Source organism: Oppia nitens, unplaced genomic scaffold, assembly GCF_028296485.1.
Source record: "Oppia nitens isolate AA-2021 unplaced genomic scaffold, nextdenovo-longstitch-racon4-pilon3 scaffold1_pilon_pilon_pilon, whole genome shotgun sequence".
NCBI lineage: Eukaryota > Metazoa > Arthropoda > Arachnida > Sarcoptiformes > Oppiidae > Oppia > Oppia nitens.
This window is the reverse complement of record NW_026533199.1, coordinates 1,205,822-1,227,500: the sequence shown is the minus strand read 5'-3', so window position 1 is coordinate 1,227,500 and position 21,679 is coordinate 1,205,822. Positions and strand designations below refer to the sequence as shown.

Below are 21,679 nucleotides of genomic sequence, written 5' to 3'. Positions count from 1 at the left end.
ATATATGATGAATTGATGATAAGTTTTCTGACAAATTGTTTGTAAATGGATATTATGTTGTTGTTGTAAAACATAGACATAAATTATATATATATATATATATATATATATATATATATATATATATATATATATATATATATACTGTGTGTGTATATATGCGACTATTCAAATGTTTGCTTTAATTAAATGTCTAGATTTTAGCAAAAATTTGTGCACAAAATGTATAGTAAATATATGCTAAATATATACATACAGAAAGAGAGAGAGAGAGAGATATCTTAAAGCCTACTCTCTCTCTCTCTCTCTCTCAATGTCCTATCAGTGTCTATGCCTATCAGCTTTCTCTCCCGTCACCAAATCATTATTGATAATAACCATAGATTTTCTAACAATAGTTTGTTTTAATGGTTAAACAAAAAGAAAGCTAACGAATAAAGTCTAGCATAAGATATAAAAATTTATTTTTCAGTTGGCTTTTCATTATTTCATATACAGTATTATATTAGTAGTAGTAGTAATTTAATAGTGGTTTATCATCGATACTGTATTGTATATTACTCTTAAAATCATTTTTTTGCTATTTTTTTGCTAATGTTTTAAATGAAGCATTTTAATCAATCAATAAGTTATGGTGTGATTGTTTTTGGGCTCTTAATATAGCCTATCATTTAGAAAAAAAGTCTATATATTATAGTTACAACTTTTAATTGAATTATTTATTTATTATTATTTAATCGTAAAAAATATTAATAAAAAGTAAAAGCTTACAACAAAGTTTGTTGTTAAAAAATAATTTATAAACATTTAACAATTAAATATATTAATACTTTTTTTTAATTTGTATTGATATAACTGACTAATAATTATAATGAATTATTCATGAAAATTAATTTCACTGAATATTTATTTATATAAATATTTCTAATTAAAACAAAAACTCAAATTGAAATATAAATATAAATAAATATATATTTATTTTATGTTAATAAAAAAATATAATAATAATTAAATATATATAACAAACAACAACAACAACAACAAAAAAACAAATGTATTCAACAATTGATCGCTGGACTGACTATGAGTCTGAATATAATGGTGGTCTCCTAAGTGGTGGTGGAGGACAGTCGTACATAGATTTACAGCACCATCAGCTACAGCAGCTACAACAACAACCATTGAATCCAATGATTACATTGACATCATCGATGGTAACGGCATCGACAACACCCGACTCTACGCCGACACTACTATCGCTTGATTCCGATAATAATTGCAATGATTATAAATAGTAAGCAAATTATTTATTTATTTTTTAGTTTTAAATCATATTATAACTAATTGTAATATATTTTTGTTTGTATGGGAAAAAAACACAATTATTGCTTTAATTAATAATTATTATATTTATATGTATTGCTTACTGACATTTAATGTTGTGTTTAAATTTAAAGTTTTTTTTGTGTGCTTATTATTTGTGCAATAATTATATGTTTTTACTTTTATATATTTATATTTACCGAATATTTTTTTTAAATAAAAATATTTAATATTAATTAAATTTTCTTATATATATAAATATACTCTATATATATAATTTGCAAATTAGGGTTTAATTATGCAAAATATATTTATAGACTTATTATTTTTAAAGGTCAATATAAAATACTATACATAACATAACTTTTTGACCAAAAAAAAAGGTCACACCAGAGAATCACCACATATAAAGAGGTATGATTCTGAATGACCCACACCTGCACATACATACATGTATATCGATTGCTCAGGTATTTATTGAGCCATAGGGGGATGAAAATTGTGTGTGTGTTTGATACTACAAACCAATTGATGGGGGTAGAGAATCTGGGATCACTTACTGTATTGTATATATATATATATATATATATCAGTTGGTACGGCATTTTTTTTTTGAAACATCACACATACCAGTGACATACCAGAGTGCCTTTAGAGCCAAACAGTCTAACCCAACCTAACCTTTTTTTAAAAAGTCACAAAACAGACACAAAAATGTGTGTTTAGGAAATATTTCTTTTCTGACCACAGTTTTTGACCATTAGATTCACAACAAAAATATTTGTGTATTTTTCTATACTCTCTCTCTCTCTCTCTTTCTGTTAAAAATTTAGCTAAATTTACAAAAATATATCTGCAAATTAAATACTATAATATTTTATTAATATATATATATATAAATAACAATAAAATTAAATTTGTACAGAATAATTAAATTGAACTAAAAAATGCATTTATTATTAAAAAAAATATTACAATTAGTTTTTTTTCATTAAAAAATATTATAATTATTAGTAAAAATACATATGCAAAATGTATTAATACTGTAAACATGTAATTGCATTTAATTTTTTTTAATAATATTGAAAATGATAATTTTGTTATTTATGTTAAATATATTAAATTTAAACTACAACCTAAATTATAAAACTATTTTTTTTAATTAAAAATACTATTATAATTCATTCATAAATAAATTTATTGACTGAAAAACTCTTATACCTTATACTGTATATATAAATCATAAGTAAGGCTTAAAACCCTTATTATAAGATTTACAAACAAACACACATATCATTAGCACACATACATACACAACAACTCAATTGACACTCCGGTATTTGACATACAAGTGCTCGTCTCAAGAGTTTTTCAAGATTTATAATACCATCATTAGGTGTCAATCAATTTTGTTTCAAAATTAATAGTATTAATCGCATACTCTAATAGTAATAATAGTAATAATAATAATGATGTTGTATTAGTTGTGTGTAAATTATTATTAACATATACTTTATAATAGGGTATATATATATATTTCAATTGATAATTTTTAGTTAATGGGCAAACACTTACAATTTATAAGTCCTTTAGATGAATAATACACTTGAAATTGTATAATATTTTCAAAACAAATAATCATCTATAAGTATAAATAAAAATTATTTTTTTATAAGTATCAGGTAATTACTATATTAATAATATACTACTAGAAATACAAGTTTTTAAATTGATGCAAACATATTGACATTAAAAAAAAGAAAAAAAAACAGTTTAGTATTTTTTGACAATTTTATATATATATAATTGACTGCTTTTATTATTAATATTTTATTTATTCATATTTTATTCAAATAGTTTTTAAAAAAATCAATTGTTTGATTAATGTTTAAAATTGAAATATTTTATATTCATATATAAATATTTTCTAAATCTAATAACTAATGATTATGTGTTTACAAAATACAATATATTATATCTATTCAAACAAATGCATATAAATATTATATATTATATAAGTTATATATCTACATTAAATTATATATGATTTTTTTTGCTAATTTGATTGTTATTATAATTATTTTTATTATTTAGTCTGGGATTATATTTTGAGATTAGTATTAGAATAACAATCATAAAATAATCTTATCAATCACATTTTTATTTTATTTTGATAATTTATTTTATTTTTTTGGTTTTACTGTATAAACAAAACTTAGATAACATGAGAAATACTATATTTATATATTTATTTTAACTGTAATTTATGAAAAATTATCATTAAAACAGTTTTTTTAATTAAAAATAATTAATTAATTAATTTAAGTGTATATATTTAAATTGATGTAATTATTAATTATTATTGTTATTATTTGCTGTAAATTTTGTTTCAACAAAATATATATATATATATATATTTCAATGCAAACTAATTGAAAAATACTAAACGATTACATACAACATATAAAACACTAGAAGATTAAACAAATGATACGTTTGTTTGATATAACAATACTGAAAGAGAGAGAGAAAAAAAACTTATTGTATTATACAATATATATATATATATATATATAAAGTTAATGAAAATTTATGAGACGCTTAAAAATTTGCAATAAAAATAGCCATTTATTATGAATTAAAAAGGTTTTTGCAAATACATAGCACTAGTAGTTTGAATGGACAGTTAAGTATTAGATGTTATATATATATTGTATATAACTTATAACTATTATATTATATACAATATATTATATATAATACAAGTATAATATATACGTGAAGGATGTGTTTGGATTGGCGGTGCTTAACATGTTTTAGTGCTTTTTGAGCTCAGAAGTGGTACTATTGCTTATGTATGTGTGTGTATGTGTCGGCACATAGAGTACATACATACATATATATACATACATGCAGTGGATGTGCACCGATTGGATAGCTCTCGATTGGATGTGCGCCACCCTCTCGACGCTCAAGAAGATGCTTATTCGTGGAACAAGTGGTACACTACTATGTATACTGTACTGTAAAGCACTGGTATGTGAGTGTGTGTACAGTACTGTGGAGTGTACTATGGAGTACTACTACTAGTGCCGCATCACTAATAGTATGAGAGAGAGAGAGAGAGWGAGAGAGAGAGAGAGTAGAGAGATGAGTGCCACTCTAAACGCATGTACCAAACCTGATATATCCATACACACACACACACACATACACATACCCCTCCTCATCATCATCTCATCGCCCAGCCGTTCAAGTAGTAGTAGTACTACCGCAGAGTGTCAAATGCTTAAGAAGTGAACAACTTTTTTGTGAACAACACTTTTTTTTGCTGCTTATATACACACACACACTCTCTCTCTCTCTCTAGGAGTAGTAGTGGTACTCCAATCCCAGCCCCTCTCTTAAAAATCGGAGTGTCCCTCAAAAAAAAAGAAACTCTTGAAGACACTTCTCTGTCTCTMTATGTTAAGAGAAACTCCATATAAATCCCAGAGTCCATTCACACGCTCTCGGGTCTGGGCCTTAAACTTAACATTTTACACACTCACTCACTCACTCACTCACACACTCACTCATACACTCTTTATCGATATAGATGTGTAAGTTGTATGTGTCTGAGAGGATCTGACACCTAACATACCGGTCCTAATATTTTGTGTGTGTTGTTGTATGTGATATATGTTTTATGTGTTTTATGTTATAGGTCTCTCAAAAAAATAATAATATAATAAATCACTGTTTATGTGCTTTAATTAATCATTGTTTTAATTGACAAAAACATTTGTGTGTTACAAATATACTGTTTTTTTATTTAACTAAATTATATATATAAAGACAATATAAATGTTTTAAATGTGTGTCAAATATAGAGTTAATGTATAGTCGGCGTGAATTGTCTTCATATTCATATGTTATGAATGTGTTGTCCGTTATGAAAATGTTGGCCAATGTTTCCAATAATAATAATAATAAGGCTTCCGATAGTCCGATGTCCAACAGTAGTAGTCAAACAGTGTCATCGGCTGCTGCGGCGGCCGCCGCCGCAGTGGCTGCCGTTGCCGCAGCCAAAGAGGCCAAAAGTTTCGGCTTTTCTGTTAAAGATATATTAGATTTGCCGACAAATAATAAGACAAAACAAAAAAACAATACTAAATCTGTCATCAATTGCAGTGCCATTTCAAACACTATTACTACTACTACTACTACCGGAGCCGAAAGTGGTGGCACTCATGACAATTGTCTGCCGCCGCCGCCGACTACAGGCAACACAACACCGACAACTGCCGGCGGCTTTCATCATCCACTCTATGCTTATAATAGCAGTCTATGTGATACACCGTACGCCCGATGTTTGCCGCCTTACGATATGTTTGCATATCCGACACAATTACGTAAGTATTGAATAACTTATTATTATTATTATTTCTATACAGTATAGTACTGTATACCTCATCTATCTATACATCCCATCCCATTAGTGCAGTATATGAACCATCGATATATATATATATACATACAGTATATCATATTTACTCTATATTTATAATATAAAAAAAAGTTGTTTAACAATATTAACACATTATAATATAATTACATATTATATATGCACACAAACTATACATTACCAGTATATTACCTCATCTTACATCTCGACATCCAAAAAACAAAAAGTTTTATATATATAGAGAGAGAGATTATATTTAAACAGCTGTCCATACAATATATATATGGAAAGGCATTATAAAAATACATGGCTATAAAACTAAAACATTTATTTTTACTGGGCCTATCCTATGGACAGGCCATCATCCCAGACTGCTTGGAGCGCACCGGTATTGCAGATGTTTGACTTGTGTTTTGTTTTTTTATATAATCACAAATGCATACACACTTATACACACATATTTTTTACACTTACTTTTGAACACCTCTTAAATTATATATACTATAATATATATGTTAACAAACAAGAAAAAACTTAATTAGAGAGTAGTACTTCATATATATATATAAATAAAATTCAAAAAAAAATTTTAACGATAAGATAACCTCTAAAAAAATATATACACCATTAGAAATCTAAATAATTAATTTTTGTTGCACCCCTACCCTACTGGCTATTTAGCACCGTTAAGTCAAATGGGTCTGGACGGGGCACGTTTTCTGGAACCGCTACAAATACCTACCGATGCCCTATCGGTAGCCCATCATCATCATCTACCCTTATCGTCGACATCGTCGGCCAGCCTATCAGTGTCTGGCGGCGATCCGCCAGCCATATCATCGCCACAGCACACATCGCCAGCACTACCAACCGATACGGCTGTACTGTCGCCCAATTCCAGATCCAGTCCATCCAACAACAACAACAACATTGTCGACATTAAACCACAGATAAATGTTATCAATGGATTGATTAGCGTCAGTAATGCCAGCCGAACAAGTAGTCAGATGATGATGAGTCCGCCGATGAGTCCATACGATTCCGATAGCAACCTAAGCGTTGTCGATGAAAGCGATGATGAACTGGACGAYCATCATCTGGGATCTGACGATATGATCGGTAGGCGAAGTTCTAAGTTAAGCGGTGACGGTACAGATGGTGGCCAATCGGGTGGTGGCGGCAGTTCAGATCAGACGACACCGAAAAAACGTAAACGACGTGTACTGTTCTCCAAGGCTCAGACCTATGAACTTGAACGTCGTTTTCGTCAACAGAGATACCTATCGGCGCCCGAAAGGGAACACTTAGCTAGTATTATACGACTGACCCCAACACAAGTCAAGATTTGGTTTCAGGTTAGCATTTTGAAACAAATTTATTATTTATTACAATGTTTTAGTTTTAATTATTTTCAAAAAAAATATCATATATGTGATAATTAGTATTTTTTGTTAGTTTGTTTAATTAGTAGTTTAATTATCTAATTGTTTTTTAAAAAATTAGTACATGTATTGACTGTACTTATATATTATAGTATTTATATTTCATTTTTGTGTTTGCATTTATGAGTTTATTTTCAAATCATAATCATCAACAATAACAACAAAATATATATAAACTTTTAATCAATATAACTTATATAAGTCTATACAGTACTATAGTGTGGGATTTTTTAATCTAATAAAAATAATGAAATATATAAATTTATATTCAATATATGTATTGTATATATAAAACAAATTCAAGCATATGATTGGCGATAAATCAGAGTATGAAATTAGATGGCAAAACATTTAGTTATTTTATTTCTAATATATATATATATATATATTGATATATATATACAGTATATAACTATATATTATAGAAAAACTAAAGTAATGATAACGATTGGCGACAATTATTGGCTATAATAGTGACAATTAGTTTAATAGTTATAAGATTTCACTTAAAATCACTGTTTATCAGTTTATTGATGACACATATATTACCTGTATATATATATATACTAAAGTATATATAATATATATATTTACATTTACTGAATATAAATTGTGTTAAATAGATTATATTATTGATTTATATTAAATATTAGAAATTTTCGAAATACTTATAATATTAATAATAATAATAATAAAATAAAATTGTTATTATTATTAAAAACTGATTAATAACCTAACTATTATTAATCACAAAAAATAATTTAAATATAAAATTTTATAATACAATAATATATATTTTTTCAACAAATAAAGCTATCATTAAATACATGTAAAAATGAGTATAGAAAATATATAATATAATATAAAAACAGTATAGATTTACTGTATTTTTATTAATATATTTTATTTGTCAAATACATTGCATTGGATGGTTTGATTAATGTTTGTTAAAAAAAACATAGAAAGTAAATATACTGTATTATACTATATATACAGTATATATATAGATATAAAAATAAATCAAAGTTTAGTTTTTGATAAATGTGTCTCAATGTACACATAGAAAACATCATTGATAAAAGATAGACAGTGTTTTATATATATATAATATATATTATATATACAGTATATTATTTTATAACAACAAAAAATAGGTTCAAATAAATTAAACCATTAGCCATGATGATTCAATTAGTCAAATGGTGATAGATAAAAGTTAATTTTATTTTTTGTATTTTTTGATCACAATAAATAAAAAAAATAATTATTAAAATATTTTTCTAGAAAATAGTTGAGAAACTTTAGGTTCATTTTATTTTTTTTGTTGTTGATTAATATTTACAGGATTTTATAAAAAAAAGTGATTAATAATTAATTAATTATTTAATAATGATTTTATATATACAGTATATATTTATATAGAAGAAATTATATTATTATTTTTTTATCACTAAATTAATGAAAAAAATAATCGCATTTTTTGAGTGGGGCCGACATTATATCAATAATAGACTAATATTTAATATATATATAAATATTACAACAAAAAGCGGCATTTCTTTTATAAAATGAAAGTTTTTTTTAATAATAATTAGTTTATCATTTAATTTCCAATAAGCTATTAAACTAAAAAAAAATAAAATAAAAATAAATATAGATTAATCTCAAAATTTAATTTTAATACAATTAAAATTGCTGTCATATATGATATATATATATATAATATATATTAAAATAACAATTTTTATGTTAAATACACAAAATATATAGTAATACAAAAAAAATTATTAATTGTATTGATTTTTCAAACAATTTTTTTTGTTGATTGATAACAGAATCATAGATACAAAACAAAGCGCGCCCGACAAGAGAAAGGCCTTGAAATGAATCCGCTGCCATCGCCCCGTCGGGTGGCCGTACCCGTACTGGTCAGAGACGGTAAACCATGTCAGCCGGGTATGATGAAACCGGGCCATCATCACCATCATCATCATCCACATCATCCGCATCATCATGGTGGTGGTGGTCAGGATATGGTCGGCAACGGTGAACTGTCTCAATTGCCTGCCGGTGCCGCCGCCCAATGTATGACATCGTTCGGTATGAATATGCCGCCAGCCTATGGCCATCATCTGATGCATCAGCACCCGTGGTGGTAGGGATGAATACCCCTCCCCCTCCCTAAAACCTACCTACCCGTCATCTACACAAACACATAACGGTGCCCATACTCACTGTCTGTCTCTCTTTTTTTTAATTATTATTATTTAGTAAAAATACATTTGTTGCGCTCTAGTATGTATGTATGTATGTATGGGGATAGTTGTCTCTGTATATGTTGTTTAGTATGGCTATACCCGATATATACAGTATATATAGGTGTACTTATATTGTTAAAACTATCATAAACTTTTTTAACTAAAAAAAGTATTATTATTATTATTTAGTAGGCATTTCTATAAAAGATCGATACGTATCGCAAAAATACAAATTGCAAATTACTTGTGATTATAACCAGTAATTACTTGAATTTAATAATAGATAATAATATTTATATATATATATTTACTGTATTTTTGCATACTAAGTGTATATTTATAATTTCAATATCACCTTTAATTGTTATTTTACAACACTATTAAATGATTGATTATATAAAATGAATGACATTTACAGTATTATTAAATAAGTATATTTGCATTTACTTTTCAACAACAAAAAAATTGATATTATTTTGATAATTATTATTAAATAAAATAAAATAATTGACTCTCTATTAGGCAAAATAAATTATTTTATATTATAGTTTATGAATTATTATTATTATTATTATTAGTATAGATTAGCGCATTTTAAAAATTATTATTAGTAATCATATAATTTTTTTGGGATATATTTTCAATTACAACAACATTGAGAGTTAACTAAACTAACAAAAAAAAAATCAATTGAATGAAAGTGATTGTGCCTTAAAATTAAATCTAAATCATCACACATATAATAATGTATTGAATCATTATTAGCCAATTTTTTAGGGCTTTATTAAAAAATCATTGTGTATATTGATATTGTATTAATTATAACATTTTTATTTTAAAACCTAAATTCAATCATTTTTAATATAAAATTATTTTTAACATCATTAGCATTATTATTATTATTATTATTATTATTAAACACTTTATTAAAATAGTCGACATTAGATATTGCATTTAATCAGCATTTTTTATTATAGTTTAGATTTATGTATAGATTGTTAAATTATTTATAATTATTTTTAATTTTATTATAAATAATTTAATTTATTTTCTTAACTAATTTAAATTCATTTAAATTGCACACACATACACACAAAATTGAAAAATTTGTAAATTAATTAATTAATTAATTAATGTTTAATAGTAATTATTATAAAAAAACGATACGATAGACCCTACAATGTTGTGTATTATATTAGTAGAAAAAAAATATCAAAAAAAATATATAATTTATTAATAATTGGTGGTAAAAAAACTGTGAGCATATATATATATACATATATATAAATCATATCAAAAATGTGCCGGATTGATAATTGTAAAATTTAAAACAAAAAATTACATTTGGTATACTTATTTGAAAAATAAAAACAAAACAAATAATCATGTATAAAAACAATTTTAACAAATTAATTATGTTAATTGAAAAAAACAAACAATTAATTTTTGTTAATTAAATTATATATAAGATTTCTAGTCTTTTTTCATAAAATCTGTAAAATATATATATATATATATTGAATATATTAAAATGTAATTAAAAACAATTAATTAATTAAATAAATAAATGTTAAATATATTTAAAAAAAAATTAAACTGTTTGTAATTTTATTTGTAATTTATTATTATTATTTTTTTGGTTTTCTATTTAAAAAAAATCATTTTTCATGTGATATACATCAAATTATTCATCAAAATTAATTGATGAAAATTTCTAATTTAAATATTAATAATAATAAAATTTGTGATAACATAACCTGATTTGACACATGAGGTATGTCATCAATAAATAATAATTAATTAAATTCAATGATTTTGGGAAACAACTTGTATTTAGTTTTTATATATATATTTTGAGGGAAACCGGAGATCTTATCGCACAAATCATATACAGTATATATACACAAGAGATTTAATGAATGGCATAAAATCTAATGCTATTAATACTTATTTGTGGTTGACTTCAATATCATAATTGGCTCAGCACTGGCCTACAAAACACACACACACACAGACATACACAAGGCATCGCATATTATTAACCATTGAATCGCATCAAACACATCATACACATCCTAAACAATATATATATATATATACTATAAGAGCTGAGAGAGAGAGAGAGAGAGAGAGAGAGAGAGAGAGAGAGAGAGAGAGAGAGAGAGAGTCTGTTGTGTGAACGGCCAGAGAGAGAGAGAGAGAGAGAGAGAGAGAGATGAAATGAGTCAACCATTTAATAAAAAATATATATATAATATATTTATAGCCAAAAAATGTTATAACAAATAGTTATAACAAAATTGACTGCTTTTTTGAAATGTAAATTTCATTTGCCTTAATCTCCGTCAATAGGTCTTGTAGTTTAACAACAGTGACTATACCTAAACTCTCTCTCTCTCTCTCTCTCTCTCTCTCTCTCTCTCTCTCTCTCTCTCTCTCTCTCTCTCTCTCTCTCTCTGACACCAAAATCTATGGTTAGTCTACATATATATATATATGTATATCGATCAGTGAACCATTAAGTTTTAGTATTTAGTGTTCAAACCCGACACACCATTGCCACCAAATAGGACAGACCAACTGTATCTCTGAGAGTATGATTTTTCCCAATTGGGTTTCACCACCAAATAAAATACATCTGAGATTTGGATGTATATATATATAGAAATTGTTTCACTATTTTTTATTATTATTGTCACAAATCATTCATTCATTCAACACTACAGTACATATAAATTATATATGTATAACACGACTATAAAATGTGTTCAACAAATTTTGAATGTTTATAATTTTCTTTTTGTAGTATAAAATGTGTTTTATTGTAATTGTATTAACAAATACATACATAGTATTACATACAATGTTTCACTCCTCTCTAACTAATTCTCAAAAAACTGTTATTTAATCTCATTATCTCTTATATTAAACACTCGATTGAATTTCAATTCATATTTAAATGATGTCCACAAATAAAAATCCTATGATTTATATTTACAGTAAAAAAATTTTTTTGTATGCAAATTATATTTGTGTACAATTATACCAATATATATATATATATATATACTGTAGGTTGATATATGGGAGCTAATACTTAAAAATTATACATATGTTTGTAACTTATAAATATATAATATATCCATTTAGTTAGGAGTGTATTACATACAGTACTACTTGAGCCATAAGTTGATGTTTTTATTCAATAAATGTATGGATAAATATACGGTTATACAGTAGATATATTATATGTGATTTTACTATGTTTTTATTATTATCAGTATTTAAAGTTTTTTTTTATTGTCGGAGCCATACCAAACCCTCATGTGTTTCAATTGTCTCAATCAATATACTGTATAAACATATCTATTATATGATGGCATCATTTAGTASTAGTAGTAGTAGTAAAGGTCTCATCACTTTAGTAGATGACTTGTGTCTCCTCTATTATTACAGTATTTTATGTTTCATACCATCTATTATATACAGTGTGTGTGTGTGTGTGTGTGTGTGTGTGTGTGTGTATAGACATCCGCTTTAGTTTTCTGGCCATACAATAGCTGGGCTAATGTTTCCCAAATAATAAAGTCACTGCAAATATTTTTAGTATTATTATTATTATTGGATGAGAGTGAGTKAGTGGGAGAGAGAGAGAGCATTTTAGACTCAATTTAGACAATAGGTCTAATATTTATTGATAATAAACCGTTTTTCCCACTGAATTACTATTACTATACATATTACTTACTATTAGTTTTTTTGATGACTATTTTTACTGTTGTTATGAATGATTATTATTTTAGTTTAAAGCCTAAATACATTATGTAGTAGTATATCATCATATGTTATGTTTGTTTCCCTAAATATATAATAGYCTCTCTCTCTCTCTCTCTCTCTCTCTCTCTTTATCGTTCATCCCCTCAGATCCCAACCCAACCATTATTAAACATATTCAATATATTTATATGGTATTTATGGCTCCGTTATTGTGGACCCATTTATTAGCCACAATGTGTACTGATTTTTCACGATTATCTCCTCTTTGAAAAATAATTCATTACATACATGACTTATATATATATAAAAGTATAATTGCTGATGATATTGTGATGAMGGTTAGCACACACACACACACATACAAACACACACCACTTGACACACACCTACTGTCCAGTCAACTAATACTACTACTCCTCCCGAAAACAGATGTCTGCAACATATAATTTGTCATAATATCCATGAATTTTATATATAATATATTTATATTATTAAACCGCATATAATTTKTTATATCAAATATGTGTATTAGAGTACATATGTATATACKTAATGTTATTCTATAGTATATATATATATATATATATATATATAAATTTATTAATATTATTAATGATTCAATTTTCTTAATTAATTCTAATGATCAGAAAATTTATTTTATYTAAAAAACTTTTCCAAWATTCAAATTTAGTTTTATTTAATACTTTTAAAAGCACTGTATATACACTATATGATTCACAATTTTACTGTAAAAATGATTTTTTTATATTTTAAAAGTTAAACACACAGAATATTCTTTCAAGTATTACTACAAATAATAATAATAATAATAAATATTGAGTATATAAATGTCAATATTATGGTATATTATATATTTATACTCATATAACTCAYAAGTTAAGTTAAGTGTGTGTATGTATGTAATATTAATAGTAGTAATTCAGTAAACCATTAAACTATTTAAGTGAATTGCTTAGCTATGACTTATGATATAATGAATTGTTATATACCGGTATATATATATATATATATATTACTAACTACTGRTTTGATATAAATTTTTATAAATATAAATATATATAAAGCGACATAAATATAATGAGATGCGATGACAATTTAATGGCCACATAAATGATACTCAATGTACAGTATGTTCAATAAATATTATTATATACATGAAAATGAGGCCATTTGTAGTCTATCTGTATATATATATATCACTGCGATAGTGCACTGATTGTAGAAAACCACAAACTTTTTCATCAGAAAAAAATCATATTTTTATTATTATTATTATTATTATTATTATTATATTATCCCCTCAATATATATATATATATATATATATATATAAAGAGACACTATACATGGATACAAGCACCGGCCTATTGGACTTGACTGACTGATTGACTTGACTCTCTCTCTCTCACTCTCACTCTCTCTCTCTCTCTCTCTCTCTCACTTAAAACTATGAAAACTAATGGTTTCCTATTATCTAGTTATATATATATATATTAAAATATATATGATATATACCGTATATACATGTTTTTACAAAATTGTGATAATATTTAAGCCATCAAAATAGCAACCATAAAAAACTTGTACTTTCGTTATAACGATTGTCATTATACTCTACTACTACTGTATGTTATATACTAATATATGTTATGCTATTATGTAATATATCTATAAGTTAAGTGTCGTAGACAAGTAGTGTGCCATTGATATTGTTTGGATGTAATGTATGTAATGTATCAATAATGTATTTATGGCGTGTTTATAGTATAAGTCCCATATATTTAAACAGTCAGTATATAGTAGTAACATATATATATAAAATACTTACTTACCATTTTGATTGCATATAACATGTTATATATATTTTTGCACATAAATATACTGTATATACAGTATATACAGAGTGGCCAACCATTAACTTCGGGTAAAAAACATAGAATATCTCGAAAACTATAAAATATATTTTATTAATTCCAAAAGACAATTTAAACCTTGATAAATGTAGAATTAAATTTTAATAAATTAAATTTTCAAAATGGCCGCCATTAATGACAAATAGACATCAAATTTTGGTCTTGGAATTGGCCGCAACCCTCTCGAGCATATCCATTGGAATTTCCCGTATCTCTCTTTTGGTGATAACTTTGAGCTAATCAATATTTGTCAATTATTGGTCCCATATTTCTTACTAAAAGTGTAGCATCAAGTGTTTAAAAGACACAAATCATTGAAAATTTCATCACATCAATAAAAAGTAAAAGTTTGGTCAAAGATTACTGGTTCCAGCAGGACTGAGCTAGACCCAAGTGGTGTTTGATACACTTAAAGAGTGTTTTGGTTCACGAATCTTTAGTCTAGACGTTCCCAAAAAGACAGGAGGCGGTATTGAGTGGCCACCATATTCACCGGATTTAAATCCTTGCGATTACTTTTTATGGGGTTATTTGAAAGACAAAGTGTATGCCACTAGACAGGCAACCATTGATGAGATCAAAGTTATCATCGAAAGAGAGATACGGGAAATTCCAATGGATATGCTCGAGAGGGTTGCGGCCAATTTCGAGACCAAAATTTGACATCCAATTGCTATTTATGGCGGCCATTTTGAAAATTTAATTTATTAAAATTTAATTCTACATTTATCAAGGTTTAAATTGTCTTTTGGAATTAATAAAATATATTTTATAGTTTTCGAGATATTCTATGTTTTTTACCCGAAGTTAATGGTTGGCCACTCTGTATATATATAATATGGGTATGACTTATGGGCACAAAAAAAACTATTGATAATAATACAGTGCATATATATACATATAAATATTAGTTTAAATAAACAATAAATCATAATATATAATAACACCGTATATAAATTTATATAAATGTCAATACAGTTGCTCCCAATTTATCTTTTAAGTTTTTTTTGTTGTTGCATTTATTTTTATTTGTTTGTTGGATAACATACAATACAATATTTATCGGTTTACAATATTATTATACTGYATRTRTGTGTGTGTGTGTAGTAAAACTTATCGATAACTTGGATTAAATTAAATCAATTGTTGACAAACAAAACAAACAAACATCTAAAATAATTATATATAAAATTAATATATATAAAAAAAACTAAATATAAGATATATGTGTATAAAATATATACYAAACAGTTAACAATATTTATTTATTTTTTTAGGTTAATTTATCTATTTTATAATCACTGATAAAATTTATCAGTTATGAGTCAAATAAACTATAATTTTTTGTTTTTCTACAATATTGTTGACACTGTTTAAAWWTTTTTTTTATTAGTCAACGTTAGTATCCTATCTATATCTAAATTATACAGTATATAATGATTATACCGGTAAATACTATATCTATCTTACAAATAATAGCAACTTACACATACAAATTAATTTACACAAACATATATTAAATACAAATTAATTGTATTTTTTYATTATTAAAGTCAACAACAACAACAAAAAAATTTCATAGAAAYATCATTACAGTTATAATAAATTTTATTTTATAGTTATATAGCAAAATTTATTTTAACATTATTTAAATATATAGGATACAAGTATTAAAACAAAACAAAAATAATAAAAATAAACCAGTAAATTTTAAGTATAAAGTATATATATATATATCCAAATGCAATATAAAAAAAAGATACAATAATTTATATGCAATACAATATATACTGTATATAATATATATAAAGTTAAACGATCTCATGAGTATAATTTTTGACAGCATTTAGAGTAAAGCAATTGAAGCAAACAACTGTTTGAAATTAGAGAGAGAGAGAGAGAGAGAGAGAGAGAGAGAGAGAGAGAGAGAGAGAGAGAGAGAGAGAGACTTTTAAAGGGCTTAATAATGTAGTTATTTATTGTGACACTAATGACTACCAATATTAGACAATTACAGTCAAACCAAACTATGTACTGATTGAATGAACACTATATTAGCAAATATATTAAACTTTTTGTTTTGTTTTGTTGGATGTATTTCAAACACATTTGTTTTTATGATGTTGTTATACTGTACAGTAAATCACCACAAAATGTTGTTGTTTGATGTTGTCATTGTTGTTATGGATATATTGTGTATTTTAATTAAAAATAATAAAATAATTAGTTATTTAATATTAAAATTAAGTATATTTGTAAAATTAAAAAAAAACYTTTTTTCCAATGCTTTATATATATATATAATTAAATTGAAGTTTCTATTATTATTAGTATTATTATTAGCAGCATAGATATACTTTACAATACTATTAACTATGATTTGTATGCTTTTTTGTGTRTTGCTGTTGTCTGATAATCATTTATTATCTAACAATAATATAAAGGGATTTACATCACAAAAACATTGTATGTGTGTGTGTGTGTGTGTGTGTGTGTGTGTGTGTGTGTGTGAGAGAGAGAGAGAGAGAGAGAGAGAGAGAGAGAGACTATTAGATCAATATATATATAATAATAATACAGTATATATTTAAGAGATAAATGTATTGCAAGTTGACTACAAACAACAATATCCGGTAACATTGGGAGGTATAGATAGATAGAGAGAGATTCATTGGCAATACACTAAAGTATACTTTATATATACCGGTGCCACAAATCCCCTAAAATCTCATGTATCTCTTCAATCATTTTGGTAAAGAGTATAATACAGTRCCATAACAGTGAATATATGCTATATTATGTAACAATCTTTTTTTGGTCAAATGTATGTGCAATAAGTTATCGTAACATACAAACCGTTTGTGTGTATTGTTGTTGAATGAGATGGTGTGTGTGTGTCATGAAAAAGGGCATCAATAGGATAGAGTGGATGAGAGAGAGAGAGAGTACAGGCATTGTATTGATATTAATGTCGTGCCTCTCAGTCTCAGTCAGGCTATCAGTGCTCACTCACTCTGTATTGCTTTAAATAACTGTATTTTATTTTTTTTATTTTTTTTTGTTATTGAATACAATTTTTGAAGGGGATTGCCTTCATTTCAGGAAATTATATCGTTAAGCGTTTATTTCAATTAGGAGTTCAAATAGTACTGTATTTAATAGTAGTATTATATATAATATATAGTATTATAAATTACATACTATAACCATACGGTATGGACAAACTATGTAGTCCTACAATATTATCCAAACATTATATATATATATAAATATAGACAGAAATTTATCTTACATTAATCTAAAAGACAATAACTATGAAATTGATTTTTTTTAAATAATAAAAACTTAAAAATATACCATTTTTTTACTATCAATAATATTCTTAATGTAATATTTTATAAGATGCGATAATACTATGTATAATATTTAAAATATATTAATCAAATATTCAACAAACAAATATTTATTTATTTTTAAAAAATACTCTCAATTATAAATTTTAATTTTTAAATAATTTTTAATCTATCTAATTATTATTATTATTATTATTATAAATTAATTTTATTAACATATAGATTATCATATATTAGAAATAAATTAAAAATAAATAATACTAATGTGTAAATATACACAAATTTTAAACATATTATAGACAATTTTGTTTGTTTTTAATTTAAAAAAAAATAAAATAAACCAATTAGTAAATTATAATGTATATGATGTACAGTATAGGCATTATAATCATTAAATTATTTATTGCATGCTTTTAACATGTGAAGTGAATTTTTAATATCATAGTTGACACATATGACATATACAAACAAAATAAATTATAATAATAGTTTATTTAATAATAATAATAATGTAAGCATCAAAAAAAATTTATACGTTTAGTTTGTAATGAATAAATGTGATTTTAAATAATAATAATAATATATTCAAAAATATGGGCACTAATGATTCAAAAGCCAAAAATTCAATTATTATTATTATTATTATTTGAAAAGCACATCAAGTTTTTAAGTGAATATATAATATAATATATACTTTAAATATTATATACTGTATATACTCTATATCTATAACAACATAATTTCATTTTGTTAAGGAAATGAGCTTTCATTATAAATAATACATATTTTTAGGAGAAAGAGAGAGAGAGAGAGAGAGAGAGAGAGACGTTACGATGAGTTTGATGACTATATAATACATAATACAACATAAAAATCAGTTATTATAATCAGTAGTTGTATATAATTAATGAATGCAACGTTGCATACAGTATTGTACAGTGGTTTATATGTGTGGTGATGGCATAATATCCTGCAATATAAGAGTATATTTTTATAGATAATAATAATAATAACATTTTTATAACAAGCCTTCTATACATTTGATATATACATACAGTTTCTCTTACAGCTCTCTCTCTCTCTCTCTCTCTCTCTCTCTCTCTCTCTATTGTCATACCATATCTCTCTCTCTCTCTCATACTAGACATTATGTTTGCCAGAAAGAGTCTGTTTTAGATAATTTAAGAGATTTTTTGATGCCTTTAAACATCACTACAACATATTATTATATATATTATTTAATATAAACATATTTACTGATTATGTTTTCAAACAAAAAATAAAAACTTTTACAAAATGTCATTTTCTTCTACTATATAAATATCAAAAAAATGTTTTGCGCACTATTACTACTATGTATATTATGTATGTATTTTACAGATATTTTATTGTATCATATATATGAAAACATGAGATGTATGTACAGTATGTATATGTTGAGAGCCTGTTGTCGGTGACTGTTTTGTTAGCTTTTAAGAGCATCCATTTCCCCTCTAGGGATGCCTTTTGATATATTGAAGAGCATCTCTATGACAATGCAAATATATGTATGCATAATATACAGTACTGGTATAACTGTATATATATATATATATATATATATATATATATATACTGTACTATCATTGAAAATACAACAACAACAACAAAAAAGACACTTATTTTTTGTTGTTGATTATATACAGTATAATAGTTAAACCAAATATTAAATAAAGTGTGTGTGTGTGTGTAAATTATCCAATAGATTATGTTGCCTAAATTAATATAAATTTGTTTAACCCCATAGCACCCCATACAATAATGCCCCCTACCCTACCCCTAATGTAAATATTGATTATTTAAATTGAAATTAAGTTAAGATATTTTTTTTGTCTGAACAAATTGTTTGTAAATATATAGATATAAGTAATTATGATATAAACTAATTTATAATTTAATATATTATTATAAAGTATTTATTTAACCTACTAGTGAGTGAGCATTTTAAAATTTTTTTTTGTGAACATTATGTGATAGTGAGTGTGAAATCATTATTTTTTGATGTTAAAAAAAATTTTTTTTTTTGACAAAAAAATTAACATGACCTGAGGGCTGGTATGTCACTATGAATTATGACTTGTTTTTTGTGGTGAAATAATAGTTTTATTTTTTTCCAGTGTTAATACCAGTCGTTTTTTTGGTGTTGTGTTGATATCATTGATGYTTTTTAATACGTTTGCTACTATATATGTATACATTCACACACACACTATATATATATATATATATTGGATATAATGAATTGTATTGTATATACAACTAGAAACTAAAATATAAAAAGTTTTTTTTATTGTACACTTTTGGCAATTTTATATTAAAAATTTTTATATTATATAGTTTTTTTCACTTTATCAATGTGTGTGTGTGTGTGTGTGTGTGTGTGTGTGTGTGTCTGCGTACGTAAATAACACAAATCATTAATCACAACAAATACATAGTATTTTGCTAGAAATATCATTAGCCCAGAAAAGTTTTATGAGAGATTAAATTTCATAAAAATATATTTTTTAAAAGTTTAATAAATTATTATTATTATAAAATACAGTAATAACTAAATTATTACTACCATCAAAACTAGATAAATTGTTTAATTAAAGACAAAATATWTATATATATATATATATATGATAAATAATAAAATATTTTCACATTTTAAAATTGATAATATAATAATATTTTTTAAAATTGACATTTCAATCAATTTAATTAATTTTTTTTTAAAATTTGTTTATTATTTATACTGTATATATACTGAGTATATAAAACATATATAAATTTAAATAGTATTATTGAAATACAAATATATATCATAAATATTAAAATTATATATATATGTATAATATATTTATTGGACAATTTTTATAAATATATATATATATATATATATATATATATATATATATATATAAGTATTTAAGCATCACTTTTAATAATCTCCTTGAGTTTGAGTATCGCATAAATAGTGCACAAGTATTAACACTTGAGATGTTTGGAGTACACTCTCCAATAGGTTGAGTATAGGATTAGGAAAGAGAGAGAAGCAATAATATAATAAAATATAAAATATATATAATATATATAATATATATCACCAATACTTTTAAAG

General features: G+C 24.9%; 1 protein-coding gene across 1 annotated transcript; it reads left to right on the top strand.

The window, feature by feature from the left end:
* The first annotated feature begins 1,048 nt into the window (after positions 1–1,048).
* Positions 1,049–9,498, top strand: LOC128951947 (homeobox protein vnd-like). Its single transcript, XM_054297254.1, has 4 exons — positions 1,049–1,294; positions 5,497–5,717; positions 6,452–7,125; positions 9,048–9,498. Exons 1-4 carry the CDS (start codon positions 1,053–1,055, stop codon positions 9,369–9,371), a joined length of 1,461 nt encoding a protein of 486 aa, XP_054153229.1. The 5' UTR covers positions 1,049–1,052; the 3' UTR covers positions 9,372–9,498.
* Positions 9,499–21,679: the final 12,181 nt, after the last annotated feature.